Source organism: Dasypus novemcinctus, chromosome 14 (assembly GCF_030445035.2).
Source record: "Dasypus novemcinctus isolate mDasNov1 chromosome 14, mDasNov1.1.hap2, whole genome shotgun sequence".
In the NCBI taxonomy this organism is placed as follows: Eukaryota; Metazoa; Chordata; class Mammalia; order Cingulata; family Dasypodidae; genus Dasypus; species Dasypus novemcinctus.
In genome coordinates this window covers 60,434,610-60,457,962 of record NC_080686.1, presented here as the reverse complement: position 1 = coordinate 60,457,962, position 23,353 = coordinate 60,434,610, and the positions used below count along the sequence as shown (strand labels likewise).

Here is a 23,353-nt window from a genome sequence, read left to right as displayed (position 1 = left end):
AAGCCCCAGGCCTCCTTGACCCGTGTGGAGCTGGCCCATGCGCAGTGCTGATGCACACAAGGAGTGCCCTGCTACACAGGGGTGTCCTCCGCGTAGGGGAACCCCACGGGCAAATAGTGCACCCCGTAAGGAGAGCCGCCCAGCGCGAAGGAATGGCGCCGACCACACTTCCCGTGCCGCTGACGACAACAGAAGCGGACAAAGAAACAAGACGCAGCAAAAAGACACAGAAAACAGACAACCGGGGGAGGAGGGGAATTAAATAAATAAAAATAATTCTTTAAAAAAAAAAAAAAAAAAAAAAAAATAAAAGGTGGCAAGAATATGGAGATGCATTGGAAAATACAGTTAATGTAACTTATAGACTATATTTAACAGCAATATTGTACTATTCTTGCATCAGTGTCAGAGACAGTACTGTGTTAATATTTGGGGGTTAAGTATTCCACCAAAGGAGTGCTGATACAAAGTACCAGAAATCTGGCTCTTATAAAGGGTATTTATTTGGGTAAAAGCTTCCAGCCCCAAGGCCATGGAAAGCCCAACTCAAGCTATCATCAGAGGTACTTTCTCACCAAAGTCAGTTGCCACACGTTGAAGCAAGGCCATCTATGCCGGTTTCAGTTTTCCCCTTTGTGCTTTCTCTTCCTCTGAGGCTGGCACAGAGCTTATCTCTCAGGGCTTCCCTTCTCTATTGACATAGGGCTGATTTCTTTCCGGGTCTTCTATATCAGTCTCAACTGTTCTGGTCTCTTCCCAAAGTCAGCTGAAAACTATCAGGCGAATGGCTCGTCCCTCTCCGGGGCCCCAGGATCAAAAATGACAGAGCTCTCTCTCTTCCTGTGTCTTCTTGGGTGAGGGTCCACTTTATGTCAATCCCAGCAAGGGGCGGGGGGCTCAAACTGAGTCACGCCCTCTGACATAGTCAAATCTAAAAGCCTAATCTTAACAGGTAATTGAATCAAGTACATCTCAGATGAATTTAATGCAATCAGGGGGTAGCACACCCAGAAGAATAATTTACAATCATAATCTTTCTTTTTTGGGGACACAAATAATTTCAAACTGTCACAGGGGGTATGGAAAAAATATACCAAATGTAAGCTATAGACCATAGTTAGTGGTAATAGTCTGATGATATTCTCTCATAATCTATAACAAATGATCCACGACAATGTAAATTGTTGGTGGAAAGGTTGTACGGGATTCTGCACATTATGCTTAATTGTTTTGTAAGTTCACAACTTCTCTAATAATATATATAAAATAAATAGAAAACCTGAATAGACTAATAGCTATTGAAGAAATTTAATTAGCAGTCAAATATATATTCCTCCTATAGAAGTCATTAAACCCAGATTATTTTATGAGCTAGTTTTACAGATCTTTAAGGAGCAAATAATCCCTATTTATAAATATTGTTTCTTTCCATGAAGTTAAGTTAACCTTGAAACCAAAACTAGACAGTGCAAAAGAAGGAAATTATACAGAATGCTAGCCAATCTCATTTATGCATCTGGGAGCAAAAATATATTAGCAAAATAAATCTAGCAGAGTATTAAAAAGCACATCATGATCAAATAGTTTGCTCCAGTAATATGAGGATTGGTTCAGCATCAGAAAATCTATCACTACATTCCATTGCATTATCAGGCACAGGTAGAAAAATCTCATAATCAGGTTAGTTAGATGAAGGAAAGTATTTGATGAATAATAGCTCGGAACCTGCAAGGATAGACCTACCTCAGTTCCCTGGAAATCTCAGTCCCATCGGAATCTCTCGGTCAACCCCACTCTGATCCCCGACGGTACAGGGCACTTCCTTTAATGTTATGGTCCCAAGTTAGACAAAAACTCCTTCTCTAATAGGCTGGAAGTTTTACAAATTCCTCCTTCCAAAGAGAGCTGCACTTGCCAACCCTCCAGCTCCTTCTAGAGTGTTCCTCATCCATGCTTTCCTGCAACCCACCTGGGCCTCTCCATTTCAGTCAGTTTCCACCCCTTCAGCCAGCCAGCTGGATGTATGGTATGTTTATTGAGCATCTACTGTGTGCCAGGCAAAAATCCCTGCTCTTAATAAGGTTAAATTCCATTAATATCTTTTTAATGTCTTTGAGAGAGGGCCCTTCACCTGGAGTTGACATAGAAAATGATTTGTCACTCCACTGAGGAATTTGTCTTTGCCCTTGTACTATAACCACACCCAGATGTAATAGAAACAGTGTTCCCATTCCATGAATTTAAAGGTACAGAAAAAGGATGGTATGAAGGTGTGCATATATATGTGTTCCATCGGCATCCCAGCTCCCATAGGAGCAGGTACCATGCCTGTGTTGATCATTGCACACAGTACAATGAGAAGGAATTTCTGAAAATGACATTGGGACTCACTCTGGGTTGCCTGGAAACATGTTTGCCGGTATCTGAGGCTCTCCTCCCAGCAGGCTCAAATTCTCATGGGATCAGTGGTTTCCTCCCGCCAGCAGTGGGGACTATAGCACCCCAGGAGTCTCAAGGTCCCTTGGGACTGGACAACTGATAATCCCAGACAACTACAGAAAACAGCTGGCCCCAAATCCAGACCACCTGGGTATTGCTCCAATGACAAGGCTGTGCTCCTGAGCTAGTCCTGTCAAAAGGGATGACTCCACTGGAATGGAGACCCACACTGTGGTGGTGCCTGGGCTCATATCTCTGAGATAATGGAGGGGGCGGTGAGAGGGGATGATTCTATGCTCATTCCCTCTCCACCCCCCAAAAAAAGACTACTTCTTGACCCACGTGGCATGAGACTGTGGAATTTGTACCAAAACCTAAAGCAGTTAGTGAGCCTGATGGGACCCTGGCATGACCCTGTAGTATCCTTGGCAACCAGAGCAACACCTTGCACGCCGAGGCTTGGTACTCAATAAGCATTTGTCATATGGAAGAATGAATGATGAAAGCCAGACAAAGTATAAGGTGAAAAACAGTGTCTTAGAAATAAACCACTCTGGTATAGGAAAGAAGCTAACTAAAGTTGATTGCTTTTCCTCTTCCTCTTCATTGTGGAGATAAATTCAGGTCTGATTGGCAGAGAGGGGTGGAGGAGGCTTCTTCCTTCAGTGGGCGGGACAGTCTCATCAGCACAGTCACAGGGACGCGGGCGTCTGGGCACATCTGCGTGACTAGTACTCAGGAAGAGGGGCCGTTCCCTGGCTACTCCACAGATGAGTCCCAAAGATTTAAGGACTCTTCATCGTTCCCTAGGCCAAGTACAACATTTGAAATTGGGGGATTCACAAGGCATATTTATTCAATGAATGCAGAGAGTAGACTGGAACAAGCCCAGGTGTCAGTTCTGGAGAATTAGGAGCTGGCAATGGAAAGCAGCCTCTCAAAGCCTTTGCCAGGCCTGAGCCCTCTTGGACAGGATTCTTCCAAAGTTTATTCATGACACAATCTGACTTTAAGGGCCTCTGGGGCTCACCCTTCCAGGGCTTCTCATGGCAGAATGCCCGGACTCTGTAATTCATCGTTCTTCTGCAAAGGCCCCTCCTGGTTCTGGAGCCAAGTTGTCCAGTGCTTGAGTTCATCTTGTTTCTCCCCCAGCTCCTTCCCATGCCTCAGCCCTTTGCATAACTCGTCCCACCAGCTTCTGCTCTGATGGTCTTACTCATTGGCATGCTGTGGGGCTATGATAACCTCTCTTCTTCCTTCTAGGCTGCACCAGCCTCTGAGCAGCCAAAACACATGAAACACACAGACACACATAGGCCTCCTTGCACTTTTCCCTATAAACCGGTCTCTGCAGGCTAAATTGAAAGAAGACTTTTCTGAGCTGGTGGCTCTAATTCTTGGCTTTTGAAAGAACTTACTCCACTTGGTTTCATACCTGGCTAAAATGTGTTCATCTCCCATCTGCAGCATGACACCAGGCAGTAGAGAGTTCAGTTACAATAGTTATTTTGCTCTCCAGGAGGTTGGCTGTCCAACCCACTGCATTTGTTGGCCTGCTTCAATGACTCAAAAAATACATGATCGCAAATTAATAAGTAACACACTGCTGACGTCTTTGACTGTGCTTCCCTAGTCTATGCAAGTATGGTTATATCACTCTGCAATGGGAACATAATGTGAATCAGAAAGGAAAAAGAAGCTATTTAGAAACATGTTAGAAGATGACACTGTCCTCCAACAAATTTTATATTTACGAGGAAAGTAAAAAGCAAAGCAACTCTTTGTAATATTTCTATTAAAAATACATTAAGTGTTCATAGGTTGTTTAGGTGACTTTCCCTCCCCCTACCCCCTTCAGAAGGTACTGGGGATTGAACCTGCGCCCTCACATACGGAAAGCAGGCGCTCAAACCACTGAGCTACACCCACTTTCCTTAGCTGACTTTTGAACTAGTTCTCCTTATATTCTCAGTATCAAATAATCACTAAATATTTAGACATGGCTTTTAGAAGATGGATTTTCATTATAATCATTATAAAAGAGTATAGAATACTCCTAATATTTTCAGTGGTGATTTGGAGAGAGATACAGAAAGCATTTTATCAAATTTGTAAGTGGTCCTAATTTACTAAGTTAAGCGGTGAAAAAGATCTTAACAAGCTAGAATGATGAATCCAAATGAAGAAGATAAACTTTAATGTAAATAAATGTAAAGTATTCCATCTAAGGAAAAAAAAAATCAGCTACAAGATAGCTTTTAAGTCATGTATAATAAAGATCCAGTGATTTTCACTGACTGCAAGCTCTACATAAATTACTAAAAAGAGTAAACGCAAATTACTGGCAATCATTCATTCATTCCTTCAGCATTGCCAAAAGTGTACCGCAGGGATTCAACCAATTATATATGTTGCTAGCCACTAATAATTTCTCAGCTTCTACCTTGACTTTTTCATGGCACAGAAATCATTTCATTAAATTTTGTTGAGGGCTTTGATATTTTCTCAGAAGCACCTCATTATAAACTAAGTGATGGAAAAATGTTATCTCAAAGACTCTTTTTTTAAAAGATTTATTTCTCTCCCCACCCCCCTCCCCCAGTTGTCTGTTCTCTGTGTCTATTTGCTGTGTCTTCTTCTTAGTCCGCTTCTCTTGTTGTCAGCGGCATGGGAATCTGTGTTTCTTCTTGTTGCATCATCTTGTTGTGTCAGCTCTCCATGTGTGCGGCACTATTCGTGGGCAGGCTGCACTTTCTTTCGCGCTGAGCGGCTCTCCTTACGGGGCGCACTCCTTGCACGTGGGGCTCCCCTACGCAATTGAGCTCCCATTTACCATGTGGAGAACCCGGGTTTGATCCCCGGGACCTCCTGGTTAAAAAAAGAAAAAAGGCATCCCAGACCTGAGCGGAGCATGCAGCACAGGGAGATGCGGCAATGTGACACACCAAAAAGATGACACAACCAGATAGAAAAAAATATATATATAAGCAGGGCTAACTCTTCTGTAACACAGCCTTCAGAGAGCCCTGGTGGCTTCTGCTTTTCAAGCTAAACGTCCTCAGGTCTTTCCATTGTTTTCTGTAGGTCCTGGCTTAGGGAAACCTCGGCCAGCCTGGGGTCTCTTCTCTGGATACCTTCCTCTTTTGCTCATTTGTTGGTTCATTTACTCCTTCAGCAAGTGTTTACAGAGCACCTGCTATGTACCAGGCACGTTGCTAAGCACTGCAGATATGAGGATGAACCATGTAGACAATTAACAGGCCGTCACTGTACCGGGTGATATTCCTGTGATTGGGGGTGCTATGGGAATGCATAGTTGGGGTATTAGCTCCCAACCTAGAGGATTAGGAACACTTCTATTGGGACATGCAAGATGAGTCCAATTTAGTTGGCTGAAACAGAGGGCTGGGGTTGTAGAACACTGTCTGAGGAGAAGAAACAGCCAGTGAATAGATTTATTGAATCCTATCTTTGCTGCTCAGTAGTTGTACAACCTTGAGCAAGACATTTACCCTCTCAAAGCCTCAATTTCTTTACCTGTAACATGGGAATAATAATACTTTGCAGAGTGAAGTGTGAACTGCCTTGCACAGTGCCTGATACATAGTAGACATTAACAGGCTTGCAAAAGTGTAAAACAGTGCCACTTGTCTTTCTTACTAAATGTTTATTTGGAAAATATAGGCTTTTTATACAAATATGTTATTTATGCTAACATTATGGGTATATCATTCTTTTAAAATTGATTAACAATTTTTTTTTAAAGTTCTCAGTTTCAACTTCTAATATGGTAAATACCAATGGATCTAGCCCACATAAACAAAAACACCTTGGCATCCTCAATAATTTTTTAGTTTAAAAGGGTCCTGGTACCAAAATGTTTGAGAACCAAGCCCACTGGACAGGCAGAGTGGAGCTGTAATTTAGATATGCCTCTAGGCTTACTCACAGATTCCACCTAGTTTGTTCTCTTTTTACATATCGTCTTCCTCACTACACCGTGTGATGTTCTCTCTGATGTTCATTATTCATCTCAAACCCCTTGTGTCTGGCACAGAGCAGAGGATATAGATGAATGAATGAGGTAAGAGGTAACCTCACACTGACAGACATCATAGGCTGATGGAGGCACGCTTGGCAAACATTCATGGGATGGATGGGTACAAAAAAAGTTGGCTCAAGTTGTTACTGGGACTCTGATCTGAATTTAGATATAAACTATAAACATTAAAAAAAGGAACCAATAGAGAATTGAAACAAAAAATCAACTTAAGAAACCATTGTGCTGTTTCTACTCTGTTAAAACTTTCATCCTTTCATCAAGGGGAAATCAGGGGTGCCCTAGTCAGCAAGTAAATACACCAGTGAAATACCTCGTGCCAGTGGATGCCATAAATATATCCAAAGTGATTTGCCATGGAAAAAAGTGAAAGGCAGTCTGGGCATTACTTTGCCAAGTAATGCAAACGCTAAAAAAACACAAGACACTATTTTCTAGAAAACGAAGAGGAGGTCATACAATCATTCAAGGACTCCTAATGAACCACGGCTTCTCCACCCACGTTCCCTGTCAAATAGAACAAAAACAAGACCGAAAGCGGAGTGTGCTGGGAACCCCGACCAAAGCTGCAGAGCTTGTCTCCCAATTTCATGATTCTCGTCCACATTCCTGAGCCGGCAGCCCACCAGTGCGCGGGGGAGCTCCCTTGCAGGGCTTACACAGTAGCAATCGGCAGCCCCACTTCCAGCTCCTGGGGTGGGGGACATGTGCCCCATCCCATCCTCTTCATCACTGACGTACATTCTCTGACACAATGAGAAACAGGTGGTATTGCTGGATGTGAGCTTAATGCTCTTGGCAAAATAGGCTTCTCTTTCTTACCTGACAAGGGGTTTCCATTTCAGAGCTGGGGGGGCGGGGAGAGGGGAGGAAAGGGGGGCAGGGAGAAAGAGGGAGGAGGCGGAGAGACTTGGAGCCGAGCAGAGTACGTGTTTCCCACAAATGTGTGCAGCTTACCCTGAGAGCAGCCCCATCAGAAACCCAGCAGGGCAATCGCCGGGGGTGATCTGGGAAGCGGGCATTTCTAGTTGTACACATCCACGTGTATTAGCATCTTGAAAGATGCTTTTAAAAACTCTTTCCACTGACCTAGCAGACATTTCTCAGTCGTTTTCACATTTCCAGAAGTCTCAGGAGACTGAAGGCATGGAAGACCCAGATCACGGGGTCACTGTAAAGGTCCTGACCTCAAAAAACGGGCGAGGGTCACGTCAGAGGCTGAGGTCGCCGGGTACGGGGCAGTCCTCTCAGTGACCTTCACAGGGAGTGAGAGTCCACTGACTGGTCAACAAGATGTGAATGGACAGCACAGTTTGGCCCGACGGTATGACAGATGACTGCTGTAGGAGGGGCCATCATTTATTGTACACCTGTATTTCACATATTACTCCTCCCCAAATGCTCCAAGGCCAGCATTAACATCCCATTTTACAGATGAGGAAACTGAACGCCAGAGGCCAGCCTCCCCGTCCTAGGCTTACCAGGGCCCATGCTTACAACTGTGCCAACGTGTCTAGAGCCTGTGGGCTTTCAGGACATGCCTTTCCTTCAGAGGAGAGGAAGGAAAAAAAAAAATTCAGCTGAAGAAAATGTGTTCACTGGTTCAGAATAACCAACTCCTGGCATTTTCCACTCCTACAGCGCCCGCACCCCTCTTCTGCGCCTGCCCCCACCTTCCACGAGCCCACCTGATCTTCTTCCCAGGCTACCATGTGGGGAAGCATTTTTTTTTAAAGCATTCTTCGCACAGATTTAGCTGAACAAATCCGATAAAAAAGTCTCATAACACTCTTGCCCAGATAAGTTCAAGAAGGACTTTTTTTCAGATGAAAAATCTTGCCCTGCCTATTGGAGGAAAAGCATGAACCTGCGATTAAACGGAAGGTTTTACAATGGCAGAAGTTTGATTTTGTTCTAGAAGCCCACATATGGCCGCACCTTCAACCCCAGATGCAGTCAATACCAATGACACCCCCCCCCACCCCACAGCTGGTGCCCGCCTGGCCCCTTCCCGCAGAGCCACCCCGCCCGCCTGCTTCTGGAGCGGGGCCCCGGCACTCACCCAGGAGGGCCGTCTGGGGGTGGGTCCGAGCGTGTCTCCCACGAGAGGTGGACCTCGAGTGCAGCCGCTCCCTGGCCCCGGCTGGGAGGAGAAGGATTTGCCCGAAGATCAGCAGGAAGCAGCTCACCAGCATCTTTTCCATTTTCACGAAGAGGGTGAGGGGCAAGGCTGCGACAGACACAAAACGGAAAGGGGGCAGGGTCAGATTTCCGGGTCTCCCCGAACCCGAGGTGCCGCCTTTTCACATTTCAAACACACCACTTGTACTTGAAGTGCCATTTGTGTGTTTGACCCGTAACCCCTGATGGTGGGTTTTTCTAGGATACTCAGGGCCGCACATGCATAGCTGGAATTTTTCATTGCTGTAGTCACTATAAGTCTGAATGGAAAACTTGAAAAAAAAGAAATTCTATCCTAAGGTCAATTAGCTCAAATAAGTAGTTCACTGTCACATTCTACATCTTGGACTTGGAAAAGGAAAAACTAAAAATCAAGATTCTAAATCACCATATTCCTTCAGCCTAATAATAGTGGATGGCACAAATAAGTATGCAGAACTTTCCCAAGTAGTTCATGTGTGGCTGACGGAAGGTAGCATCGCGTAGCCAGCCTCCCTTCCTCTGCCCTCCACTTCCTCCACTACCTCTCCGCTTCCCACGCGTGTCTACCGAGAGAGTAAGTATGGTGCAGTGGTTAAGAGCTAGGGCCCTGGCCCTGGACTACCTGTGTTCAAATCCTGGCTCTGACCCTTGTTCGCAAATCTCTGGTGATAAGTCATATTAGAACTGAGAGAAGTGAAAGGGAATTGGCAACATGGTGAGATATCAAGACTATTAGGGGAAGCGGACTTGGCCCAATGGATAGGGTGTCCACCTACCACATGGGAGGTCCAAGGTTCAAACCAGGGCCTCCTTGACCCATGTGGAGCTGGCCCATGCGCAGTGCTGATGCGCGCAAGGAGTGCCCTGCCACGCAGGGGTGTCCCCCGCATAGGGGAGCCCCATGTGCAAGGAGTGCGCCCCAAAAGGAGAGCTGCCCAGCGTGAAAGAAACTGCAGCCTGCCCAAGAATGGTGCTGCACACATGGAGAGCTGACACAACACGATGACGCAACAAAAAGCTGATAAGGATAGAAGCGGTCACAGAAGAACACAACAGTGAATGGACACAGAGAGGAGACAATTGGGGGGGGGGAAGGGGAGAGAAATAAATAAATAAATCTTTGAAAAAAAAAAGACTATTAGGCCCAGCAAAACTTCATGTACAAGGCAATATCCTGGGGTTTGGTTTAAGTTTATTCTTCTATTATCTACAAACATAATGAATGTCATATAAATTTATTAATTTATACAAGTGGGGTGGGGAGGAGGCAATATTTAAGGAGGAACAACATGTAAGCAACACTGGCATGTAAAATCTTTAGTAAACTCTTTTTTTTTAAGATTTATTTATTTATTTCTCTTCCCTTTCCACCCCCCCACCCCAATTGTCTGTTCTCTGTGTCTATTTGCTGCGTTGTCTTCTTTGTCCACTTCTGTTGTTGTCAGTGGCATGGGAATCTTTGTTTCTTTTTGTTGAGTCATCTTGTTGTGTCAGCTCTCCATGTGGGCAGCGCCATTCCTGGGCAGGCTGGTCTTTCTTTTGCACTGGGCGGCTCTCCTTACAGGGCGCACTCCTTGCGCGTGGGGCTGCCCTATGCGCGCATCAGCACTGCGCATGGGTCAGCTCCACACAGGTCAAGGAGGCCCGGGGTTTGAACCGCAGACCTCCCTTGTGGTAGGCGGATGCCCTAACCACTGGGCCACATCCACTTCCCTTTAGTAAACTTTTATCTTGTGCTTGTAAGTTTCACCTAACTTACCTTATTTAATCCATATAACTATCTGGCAGAAACCAGAATTATTATTTCCACTTTTAGAGATGAGGAAACTGAGCTCAGAGAAGTTTAGTGACTTGACCAAGATCACACAGCTAAAGTATGAGGGCAAAATAGTAATTGAAACCCTGAGTAAGCAGGTCAATTTACCAACTCATTGATTAGCAGAAAACTCAATTAGTGGAAAGCCAAGTCACTAGAAATCAATTCATGAAAGCACTCGCTGTGTCACCATCAGAGGCAGGGACAGGGCAGGACAGGCAGGGGCCAGTAGAGGAACCATTTCCCAAAACTTAAAAATAACAGACAGGGAAACGGACTTTGGCCCAGTGGTTAGGGCGTCCGCCTACCATATGGGAAGTCCGCGGTTCAAACCCCGGGCCTCCTTGACCCGTGTGGAGCTGGCCATGCGCAGTGCTGATGCGCGCAAGGAGTGCCGTGCCACGCAAGGGTGTCCCCCGCATGGGGGAGCCCCACGCGCAAGGAGTGCGCCTGTGAGGAGAGCCGCCCAGCGTGAAAAGAAAGTGCAGCCTGCCCAGGAATGGCGCTGCCCACACTTCCCGTGCCGCTGATGACAACAGAAGCGGACAAAGAAACAAGACGCAGCAAATAGACACCAAGAACAGACAACCAGGGGAGGGGGGGGAAAATAAATAAATAAATAAATCTTTAAAAATAAATAAATAAATAACAGACAAACACTAATAATGCTTGTTCAGCAAACTGCTTTCAGGAATTGACCTGGAGATGAACCTAAGCCCAAGCCCGTCAGCCTTCAAAGTCCACAGTTTTCATACTTGCCATATGCGCTAGCTCACTTTTCACTATGCATTAAAATTATATTAATAACAGTGAATGTATATTCAGTACTTAATGAAGTGAAAGGCACCGGGCCAAGTGCTTTAATTGTACGGGGTTGAATTGCATACCCCCAAAACTCATGTCCACTCGGAACCTCAGAAAGTGATCGTATTAGGAAATAGGGTCTTTGCAGATGTAATCAGTTAAAATGAGGTCCTACGGAATCAGGGTGGGCCCTAATCCCATATGAATCTCGTCCTTTAAAAGGAGAGAGATTTGCACCCAGACACAGAGTTAGAGAGGGAAAATGGCCAGGTGAAGATGGAGGCAGAGATTGGAGTTTGCTGCCACAGGCCAAGGAACACCTGGGGCTACCAGAAATTGGGAGAGACAAGAAAGGGTGTTGCCCTACAGCAGGGGTTCTTAACCTTTTTTGTTTCCGGGACCCCTTTGCCAGTCAGGTAAAAACCACTGACCCCTTACTAAGTCCACACTATACTGTGTATTATTCAATAAATACATCATACCTGTACCAACACGTCCCCACAAGAATAATATTTTTTCAAAATTTCAAATCAAGTTCATGGACCCCTGGTTAAGAACCCCTGGCCTAGAGGTTTGAGAGGAAACATGGCCTTCCAAGCTCTTGATTTCAGACTTCTGGTCTCCAGAACCGAGAAAGAATACGTATCTGGTGTTTTAAGTCACCTCGTTGCTCGTAATTTGTTATGGCAGCTCTGGGAAACTAACACAGATGTATTAAGTCATTCCATTCTTACAGTAACTCAAAGAAGTTAAGTAACTTGCCCAAGGTTGCACATAAGGGGTAAACTCCAGAGCACACTACTCATTCTGTCCACCCCTTTTCTTATATAAACTCTTTACTAATTGGACTGACCCTTTTCACAGTTGAACTCTGAGATTCCTTCTGAGAAAAGGGAAAAAACTTAGCAGATTTTGCCTCTCTATATTGTCTCAAGCCTCCTTTTTACTTTTGGCTTAGTGTTTTAGTGCTACTCCCCTTCCTCCAAAATGAACCAAGTTCATGTTTGTTTATTTCAAATCATATGTCACATGCTCTCAAGGCCCACTTTCATCCTGACACATCAGTGTTTAAATCCAAACATTTAAAATACAATGTGGTAGATAAGCATCATTTCCATAAAGCAAATACCATTACAGTCAGTTTGGGTTTACTGTGGATTTCAATAAGTGCTTGCATTTTCAAGTCAGCAATGCTAATAAAGGCACTGAGGGTAGGTGAAGAGAGGAGGAGGGTAAAAATAAACAGGACAAATACTTCCAGGTGTGTGGCCCTTGGCAGGTTACTTATCCTTTCTGCCTGACTTTCTTTGTCTATAAAATGGGCATAATGACAAATCTGGTTGTTATACAGATTAAATCAGTTCATGGGCATAAAGTCTTAGAACAAGTCCTGGCTCCTAGTAAATGCTCAATAATGATAGCTATTTACAATTATTTTCATTCTGCAGTTGAACCCATTAATATAAAGTATGCATTGTTAATTTCATTATACTAAGCCATTTAATGTACATTCAATTAACTTTTACACTTGCTTATGAATATTATTATAATAAAACAAGCAATGACACACAAATCCATAAATTTTAAATATACATTAGTATCCGAAAGTATTTAAACTTTCCTTTCCCAAAATGTAATAGCAAGACAAGCCACAGAGTGGTAGAAAATATTTGCAAAACATTTATCTGATAAAAGATTTATATCCAGAATATCTAAACAACTCTTACAACTCAATAAGAAGAAGACAAACAATCCTCATAAAATGTGGAAAAGATTTGAGCAGATACTTAACCAAAAGTCATTAGAAAAGTGCAAATTAAAACTGCAATACGGGAAGCAGATGTGGCTCAAGTGGCTGAGCTCCTGCTTCCCATGTATGAGGTCCTGGGTTCAATCTCTGGTACCTTATAAAAAAAAAAAACAAATAAAAAAAAAACAACTCTCATTGGGGAGCAGATGTAGCTCAAGTGCTTGAGCACTTGCTTCCCATGTACAAGATCCTGGGTTCATTCCGTGGTACCTCAAAAAACAAACAAACAGAAAAACCAACTCTCATTGCGGAGTGAATGTAGTTCAGTGGTTGAGTGCCTGCTTCCCGTGTATAAGGTCTTGGGTTCATTCCCCAGTACTTCAAAAAAATAAATAAATAAACAAACAAACAAAACCCCACAATTAAGATGCTGTGACAAACCCATTAGAATTGTTAAAATTTAAAAGACTGATATTACCAAGTGTTGGTAAGGATGTAAAGAAAATGGAACCTCATGCACTGCTAGTAAGAATGCAAATGCTACAGCTGATTTGGAAAACAGTCTGGCAGTTTTTCATAAAGTTAAATATACACTTCCCTAATGATATAGCATAGACTGACCAACTATCCCAGCTTTTTTGTTGTTGGTGGTGGTGGTTTTAGTTTTTATTTTTTGTTTTTTGGGTAGGCAAGGGAGTAAAGAGTTTATTAAGAGGGAAGCACAACAATCCTCCAAGTGCAATGGCAAAGACCAAAAAAGAAGAAAGGTCCTACCATGAGCCCTTGATACTAATGACTATACTTATGAGCCTGTGCATCTGAAATAAGAACAAGGCCTAAAGCTGCAGGGTGCCTAAGAGTTACCTCCTGAGGGCCTCTGTGTTGCTCAAATGTGGCCAGTCTTGAAGCCAAACTCAGCATGTAAATGGGTTGCCTTCCCCCCAGAGTGGGACACGACTCCTGGGGATGAGCCTCCCTGGCACTGAGGGATTACTACCAAGTACCAGCTGATGATGTAACTAGAAAATGACCTTGAATAATAAAAGGGTCAACTTGATCCAGCAGAATTTCTCAATCTATATATAATACCAGGAGTTAAACATGCTTTTTGACCTGAATAAAAAGGGGAAATGGAAAGGACAAATGAGTTTATATGGCTGTGAGTCCCCAAAAAGAGCCGGAGGTTATCAGAGGGATTGCCTTTATGCATACCACAGCAGAGTCCCAGAGACAGATAAAATAGATACAACCCCAGGTATTGGTTCTTCTGAGGGCTACAGAAACCCACAGGTTCTACGGTCATGGCAGATGGAGTTCAGTGCCATGTCAGTTGGCCCTACTTTGGAGTTTGTGTTTCTGTGTGATAGAGCTGGACTCAGATATGATCTTTGTCCACAAGTCTCTCCTGTTACTTTTCCCGGATCTGTAGTTGGTGCTGGGGTTTAGTGTACACCCAGGGGACCTGAATCTCTGGCCTGACCATGTGATAGCCAGGCCCTGAGCCTCAACAGACTTGCAACCCCTACACTCTGGTTTATTGGACTTATCCCACTCAGCTAACATGGAGGTGAAGAAGGTCAACCACCACACCAGGGAGCCAAGAGTGCCTACAACTGAAAGCAGGAGAATTGCATCCAGCATCCATGTGGAATCTAAGCCCCCTCTTGATATAGATGTGGAGTGGACACAACCATTCTAAGGTCTAAGAGTATGGGTTAGAGTGGACTTTCGGATATTCTACTCATAAACTATTGTGATTAGCAATCGAAGAAAATGTGGCATTGGTGTGGAGAAAGTGGCCATGGTGGCTGCTGGGGGTAGGGAGTGGGAGGAAGAGATGTGATGTGGGGGCGTTTTCAGGGGTTGAAGTTGTCCTGGGTGGTGCTGCAGGGACAGTTACCGGACATTGTATGTCCTCCCACTGGGTGGACTGTGGGAGAGTGTGGGCTATGATGTGGACCAATGACCATGAGGTGCAGTGGTGCTCAGAGATGTATTCACCAAATGCAATGAATGTCTCATGATGATGGAGGAGGTTGTTGTTATGGGGGGAGGAGTGGGGGGAGGGAGGTGGGGGGTATATGGGGACCTCATATTTTTTTAATGTAACATTAAAAAAATAAATAAAGACCAAAAAAAAAAAGAGGGAAGCAGATAATGGTTCAACTGATAGAGTGTCCGTCTACCATACGGAGGGTCCAGGGTTCAAACCCAGGGCCTCCTGACTTGTGTGGTGAGCTGACCCATGCGCAGTGCTGCTGTGTGCAAGGAGTGCCGTGCCACGCAGGGGCGCCCCTGCATGGGGGTACCCCACGCACAAGGAGTGTGCCCCACAAGGAGAGCCACCCTGTGTGAAAAAAGGGCAGCCCGCTCAGGAGTGGTGCCGCACACATGGAGAGCTGATGCAGTAAGATGACGCAACAAAAGAAAAACGCAGTTTCCCAGTGCTGCATGATAATGCAAGCGGATGCAGAAGAACACACAGCAAATGGACACAGAGCAGACAATGGGGGAAGAGGAGAAATAAATAAATTAAATTAATCTAAAAATAAAAAAAATTTATTAAGAAACAAAATAAGGGACAAGTACACAACCCAAGACATGGGTTGCGCATATGCTGCAGGGTAAGACACGCACATGGGGCCCTGGATTAGGCTTTAAACTATCTCAATTTTAACACTGGAAGTCCTGCATCCCAGAAAATATCTTAGTCCCAGGCAAATAAGGCCTTTAGTCCCTCTACCAGCAACCCCACCTTAGGTATCAAACAAAAAATATGAAATATGTCCACACAAAGACTTGTACTCAGATGTTCACAGTAGCTTATTTATATTAATAAAAGTAAAAAACTGGAAACAATTCAAACGTCTATACCTGTAAAAGGTACACAATTATCATATATCCATACAATGGAATACTACTCAGTGATTCAGGAACAATCTACTGGAGGAATCTCAAAATAATTATGCTGTGTGAAAGAAACCCGACACAAAGTGACAGCACACAGGACAGGGGTAAAACTTTATGAGAGAAAGCAGGACAGTGCTTCCAAGGGCTGGGGGTAGGAGTAGGAGATTGGCTACCAATGGGCATGAGGGAAATTTGGGGGGTGATATAAACATTTTACATCATGATTATGGTGGCGATTACATGACCATATATTTGTCAAAAGTCATCAAACTGAACATTTAAAATTGGTTAGTTCTACTGTTTGCAAATCATACTTTAAAAAAATTATTTAAAAAAAAAACAAAGAAATGAAAAAAAAAAGTTATCACAAACACACCAACCAAAATAAAATCAGTAAGGCAATAATATCAGACATGACAGATTGTTTTTAAAATGTAATGGCAGTGAAAAAGAGGGTTGTGCACGAAGCCCAGCTCAGCGATTGTTTCTTGGTTCCAGCTGCTAGCATTTGAAGAACTGGAGCCATTGCCCATTGGAAGCTGGAATGCTGCTTGAGAACAGTTCCTTTCATATATGGGCATAAGAGAACAATTGCGGTGCTGAGACAGAAAGGCTAATTCAATCTGAGCAGAGTCCTTAAAGGGTATTTAAAAACGCAACAGCTTTGACTTTTGTTTTAGCAATTTTTTCCCTCTCCATGAGGCAATGAGTCTTTCATTTAGCTTTACCAAGGGGCGGGGCGGGGGGAGGGGGAGAGGAAGGAGATTGTTCTAACCCTCTCAGCCACGGGTTCTTCTAAGCATCACTGTTCCAAGTAAGCTGGCAGGCGAGGAGAATACCCGCAGAGCCAACACGACGTGCTGCGGGCGTCAACAGGAGAACCGGGTTCCGCCACTGAAATGCTGCTTGACCTCAAGCTAGTTGAGTTCAGTGAGAGGTGGGACTGGAAGCAGTTTCTCAGTCCAAAACAGACCACACTCCAGTAAACCCTGCTAGCCCAAAGAGGAAGGTGGGCAGGGCAGCCCTCGGAGCTGGTAAGCCCGACTCTGGTCGGGAAGAGAAAGGGGTAAGGAAACGTTACGTACATATTTGGTGCCCGCTATGGACCAGGCAGTGAGCTGGGCAGTTTGGACACTATCAACTCAGTTGAGCCTCACGGTCATTCTGTGAGGTGGATGAGCTCCCGATTTCATGGATGAAATTTTCCACTGGGAGATGGAAAGACACTTCTCCAAGGCCTCAGAGGGAGCTGAGTGGCAAAGCCAGGGTTCTACTCCTGTTCTTTCCTTGCATTACAGCTGCCTCTCAGGCAGTCAGACCACTTGTTAAAAAGGGGATTTTTGAATCGCCACCCCCGTGTGTAAGTTCTTAGCCGTCAAGCTCAATAGTTCTGTCCCTCTAAGACCTCTCGCAATGCTGGAGTGGCATAAATCACAGAGGCTGTGCTTTCGGGTCTCCCACCTAAGGCTGGAAGCCGTGTCTCCTGTGGAGCTGGCAGTTGGAACTGAACCTCTGTGAGGGCTCAAGGCCATGGTTCCTAGCAGGTCTAATCATTGGAGCACCGTTCTCCTACATGTTGACTTGATATTGCCTGTCTGTACCTTCGCCCAGAGGTGCAGGCCTGCGTGCCAGTTCAGCCTGTGCAGACATGATCATCTCCCACTCAAGCAGAGGTAACCCCATCCACTCCGCCACCCAGACCAGAGACTGGGAGCTGGCCTGCGGGTTTTCCTCTGCATCGCCGTTGTGTTCAATGAGTGCACAAACTCTGGTTTTCCCAGTCCTGCACGAGTCCCTCCATGCAGCCCCCCTGACTGTTCCCACAACTGCAGACAGTGCTCCATTCTCACCATCTCTCACCCAGACTCTTCCAGGAGTCTCAGACCTGTCCTTCCTGCCTCGGGTCCTTCACCTCCTGGTCCTGTCCCTCGTCTGTCCAGAGCTTGTCCATGGCCTCACTGTGTAACGTTGACATTCGAGGCCTTCCTTGATGCCTGCTGCCCACCCCTTCAACCAAGGCGGTTGCCACCTCCTCCGCTGACTTCCCACTGTCCCCTGAACTCACATTCTTGTCATCTCTGGGTGGGTGGCTCTGTCCATGCTGGTCCCTTGGCCTACAATGTCTACATTCTACATTAATCAAAAACATATTCATCCCCTAGGGTTAAACTCACATGTTACCCTCTTTAAAATGTTCTCCAGTTTTTCCAGTGAGGATGGACTTTTCCACACTCCCCTGCCAATGAGTGTGCTGTCTTCTCTAGCTTTGCTTTTCTTTGCTACCAAATCTGTCCCCCACGTTGGCCATAAACTGCTCCTTAGGACTATATCTTGTCATCTCTGTATCCCACCAGGATGGTGGATACCAAATTTTGTATATGAATTCTTAGGAAACAGATAAATATTGAATAAACACATTTATTGATCAATAAAAGATCAACAAATGTTGATTCCAACTGGCCCTAGTTCTGTGCCCTCCAACTGCCAAGACCAAGCCTACTTCTTCCTCTACCCACCATATTTGTCTGAACGTAGGCAACCACTAATAGAAAGCTGTATCTCATTTTTTTCTGATGGGAGACTCCCTCCCCAAATTTTTTGGCCAACTTAAACACATAATTTTTAAAAATATAGATGAAATATCAAATATCTGCTTGTAATTAATGTATCAATTATCACAAGTACATATTAAAAAGTGCATATTATAAAATAATACATTAAGTTAGCAAAATATCATTTTTTTCCTACTGTCTCATTTCACAAAGCAACGTGTTTCAAATGCTTTATTTACCTCTCTAATGTCAGTATTTTTTCAACACTAAAGATCTTTTTGAGTCTTCCAACATCTTCACTTCTGCCTAGGTTGTTTGAGGTACAGCACCTTTTGAATCTATGCATGCTGCTGTCACTGGACATTTTATCTCAAGCCACCAGTTCCCATTTGTATAAAGTGAGGTTGGTTGGATTTTGTATATGTACTAGAGACATAAATACAGACTTTCCGCAACTTAACCACTTGTTTTGTTGTTCTTTAAAGTGATCTTTAAAAGGATCGTTTCAATGGATGACCCTTGAAGGCATCATGTGTTGTGAAATAGGCCAGACACAAAAGGACAGATATTGTGTGATCACACTGATAAGAAATAATTATAATAAGCAAAGTCATTGCATCAGAAACTAGAATATAGGCTACCAGGCATTGGGTTGGGGGTTGGGAATGGGGAGTTAATGCTTAGATTGAACAGAATTACTATTTAGATTGATTGTAACATTTTCTAATGGATGGTAGTAATGGTAGCACATTATGAATGTAATTAAGAGCACTGATTGTATATGTGAAGATGATTAAAAGGGGGAATTTTAGGTCATATGTATTTTACTACAATAAAAAGTAAAAGAAAAAACACAGGAAACAAAGCATTGTACAATGTGAGAAACTATTGTAAATGACGGACTATAGTTAATGTTGCCATTATACAAATGTTCTTTCATGAATTATAACAAATGTACCACACTAATGCAAGGTATTAATAATAAGGTGATATCTTGGAACTCTATATTTTATATATTTATATATATGCATGGTATTTTAGTAAACCTACAACATCTCTAACAAAAAAATTTAATTTAAAAAAAGGAAAATAAAAGGAAAAAGAAAGAATCCAATTCTTCTTGTGGTGAAGTTATATAGCCTCAGGAATAATTACTAAACCCGAGATGAAATTTTTGCCTCCTATATTTACTGCTTTGGCTAATTGATTCCTATAAGCATCCAAAACTAGGCATCGATTAAGGTAATTCCAGGTTAATGTGTCTTCCCCCAACAGTACATTTGAAGGTTTGAAAGAAGAAAGGCAGGAAGTAGCAACACTGAACTGAGTTTAAAGAAGCCCAAGGCTAGAACTCACAAGGAGAAATCTGACCAATAGCCTTGACCCCTCCGGCCTTGAACTCCCCATCTCTAAAATGAGTGCAAACGAACTCACCTAACTAGGAAGGTGCAGGGATAAGCCCTAGACAGAGTGAGGCAAAACCCTTTCACTTACGTTATTTACTCCACTAAAGACTGAGCAGAACAAAGCCTCCCCCATGAAAGATGCCCACATCCCAGAACTTGCGAATATGTTACCTTGCATGGCAAAAGGGACTCTGAGCACTTCCCACCTCCTACACACCATGCTGGCTGCATTTTCACATTCATTATCTCATTTAACCCTCACAGCAACCCTATGGCATAGATAGCATCACGCCCATTTGGTGGATGAGGTAACCAAGGCTCAGATAATAATAACATTAAGTATAGCTAATAAATCTTGAGCATTTTAAGCACATGTGTTAACTAATTTAATTCTCCCAATAGTCCAATCCCCCACTGACAGATGAAGAAACCGAGGCACAGAGCGTCTGGGTAACTTTTCCAAATCTTCACAGGGGATGCGTGGCAGGGCTGGGACTGGAGCTGAGGTCCTATGGGTGGCAAGGTCAGTGAGCATGGAAATGCATCCCCACCACCTCTCACCACTGCCAACTTGACTGTCATCACCACCGTCACCTCCGAGACCTCTGGAATTGAGCCCAGCCCTGCCATTCGTGCCGAGTCCCCATCAAGTGTCCTGCTGGGTTAGGAGCGGTGGCCGTCTGCTGAGCCACACGGCAGGGTTTGAGGATGATCTCATGGGCTGGAGCTCCAAGTGGCAACTTGTCCCTTGGAAGGGCCTCCCCGGGCACTGTTTACTAGCAACAGTAACGACATGCTCCACTCTTCACTGGACGCTTCAGCCTCCCTCCAGCCGTGGCCCTCCAAAGGCATTTCCACTTGCACGAAGTTAGACAGGGCAGTGCCCCCTAAGCTTCCCTAGAAATAGAGGAATCCCAGGAAGGACATTCTTGCATGTGTAACAGACCAGAGGGCAGCAAGTCCTGGGGAAAGCGCCAGAGGCTCTCTCGCTAGCCTGCCTGGTCTTAAACCTCGAGTGCTGGCCGTGAAGCCTCGGATAGGCTCCCTCACTGCCTGCCCAGCTTCACACCCCGACGCCTGGCTCAGGCCAGCGTTTATACCCACCACACCTGCCTTACCCGCCCCTCCTGAGACCTGAGCCCACTCTGCCTCTCTCCTTCCCCATCACGCCTCACCCCTTGCTTCCTAGGTACCAGACAGAGCTGCTTCTAGTTTCTTTCCAGAATCTCTAATGGTTCTCGTACTCCTTCCCTATCTTTCAGGGAGTCACCATTTCTTTCCCTTTCCTTAAATCCTGGGCCTCATTTGGACTGCTTTTAGCTGAGCAGAGACATATGGTGTTAGCTGATAAGAGCTTAGGGCACCACAACTGCCCAAGTGTATTTCAGATTTGGACTCTGCTATGATACCTCCAGTAAGTGAGCTCAGGCCTCAGGGGCTCCACCTTGCCTGGTCTGCAGGAGCAAGGAACCCCCTGGCCGTGATTTGTAGGAAACAGAGGTCTGGCAGCTTGGGGCATGAGACTGAATTCTAAAGGCAGGAATTAAAAGTGTGGTTGGCTGGGGAAGTGGAAGATGAAAAGCCACAGATATTTGTGTTCTAAGGGATCACGCTTTAGGGCTGAGAGGAAACTTTCTAGGTCATAAACCCATCTCAACATTTTGCCATGGTTTTTGGAGACTGCTCCTGAAAGCAGGAAGGGAGAGCTGTGCAGGAGTGACTGGGACACTGGTTATCCACGTGGACCATCTGCCACCACCGCTCGCCCCCACTCCCCTCCCTCATCCAGGTAGAGTCTCCTTCCCTAAATTAAGGAGAGGTGAATTCACTGTGCATACGAAGTCCTGGTTTTTCTGGAAAGACAGTAATAGAGCTCACCATCTCACCTTGAAGATGCTCCTGGAACTATTCCAAGGACTTCACTAGTAAATATCTCACTTAATCCTCACAATCCAGCACATATCATGCCCCTCAGGAGGAAACCAAGGCCACCAGGCCTGCAGTGCCCGGTGGGCTGGAACGGGGTAGGCTGACCCCAGGATCTCTGCTCCTGACTCGGGGTTCCTCGCAGGCCAGCTGTGAGAGGGGTGCACCGTGGCTCCATGTATGGCAGCTTGGCCAGCTGGGTTTGTTCAGGGTGTAGTGTGTGTCCCCGAGGAAGCACCTTCCTGAACCCCCAGCCCTGGAGTCTCTCCGAGGGCCTCATGTTTTTGTCTTCGTCCTCTCAAAGAGCGTCCTCTGGTCTCCAGCAGCTGCCTCAAAATGCCCTCCCCCTTCGCGCCCTCCCTTGAGAATAGAGGGAAGCTGACGCTCTGGCTGCCAGGTAGAATGGAGAGCGAAATTCGGATGTCACGGGGATTAAACCACCACCACCAGGGTGAACGGCAACCACCCTGGATACCGGCTCAACACGTCTTCCTTTCCCCGGGTCCAGGTGCCCTCGCTGCGGGGCACAGCGCCCCTCGGGGCAGCCGGGGACGGAGGAGCCGCTGCCGCGCCGCGCGCCCCGCGCCCGAGGGCGCCCCGCCGGCCGGCCGGGGTGCCCGCTTCCCCCGCGCGGGGCGAGGTCCCCGCTGCCTCCCTCGCCCGCCCAGCAGCGGGTTCCCAGGGAGGAGGGCGCCCGCGCTCGGGGCCGCGGACTGGGAATCCTGGGCGTGAGTTGGGGCTGACGCCGGGGGAGACGACGCCGCGTGCGTCCGTCCGTCAGTCCGGCCTCGGTCTGTCCGCCTGCGCCGCGGGGCGCTGGGCAGTGCAGAGCCCCGGGGAAAGCGCGCCCCGCTCACCTGCAGCCGCCGGCGCCCGGGGAGCCGCGAGACGGGCGCAGCCACCTCGGTCTCCCCCGCCGGCCTCCTCGCTCCTCCGAGAGCCGCGCCTCTCCCCGGGGGATCGCTCGTGGGAGCCGAGGGAGAAGCCCGAGCCACCGCCGCTGCCGAGCCGCTGCCTCCTCCTCGGCCGCCGCCTCCAAGTCCCATCCCAGAGCGCTCCCCTCGCTCGCTGGCGGCCGGGGAGGCTCGGGCAGGGGCGGGCGGGCGCGGGGAAGGCGGCGCCGCGGCGAGGGTGGGGAGCGGGCGTGGCGGGCCGCGCGGAAGGAGGGGTGTCCTCTTGGGGCACGGGGAAGGCGCCGTGCGTGCAGCCCCACCCCGCAGGGCAGCTCCGGGAGCAGGGTCCCAAGCCCCGGCTGGGATCTGACCACAGGGGTCGGGAGCCGCAGGCTCAGAACCCTTGGCAGGGGGAAGGCATGGGGGGCAGGGGTCCTAGATTCTGAACGTGGGGTCATGGTCTGCGGGAGGTACCCATCCATGAAGATGATGACGAGAAGTGGTGAAAACTGTGGTAAGTGGTGACAAGCGTCAGGAGCTCTGGCGGAGCCCAGATCACCCCACCAGTGTCAATTCATATTAGCCTGGTGTCCACTGGCCAGGGACCAGGCCCGGGGTGCAGGAGGGGGCATCG

The 23,353-nt window shown here is 46.3% G+C and overlaps 1 protein-coding gene across 6 annotated transcripts in view; it reads right to left on the bottom strand.

Moving 5' to 3' along the window:
* MATN2 (matrilin 2) overlaps positions 1 to 22,983 on the bottom strand; it is a 142,376-nt gene extending 119,393 nt beyond the window's left edge. For 3 of the 6 annotated variants that reach the window (XM_058275765.2, XM_071207932.1, XM_071207931.1), the window contains exons 1-2: positions 22,684 to 22,921; positions 8,562 to 8,729 (exon numbers count right to left, since the gene is read on the bottom strand). In XM_058275765.2, coding sequence (XP_058131748.1) covers positions 8,562 to 8,703 — 142 coding nt within the window. In that variant the 5' untranslated portion in view covers positions 8,704 to 8,729; positions 22,684 to 22,921. Of the gene's footprint in view, positions 1 to 8,561; positions 8,730 to 22,683 lie in introns of all 6 variants that reach the window. The other 3 variants (XM_058275761.2, XM_058275762.2, XM_058275763.2) reach the window with 3 other exon arrangements.
* Between the last annotated feature and the right edge of the window lie 370 nt (positions 22,984 to 23,353).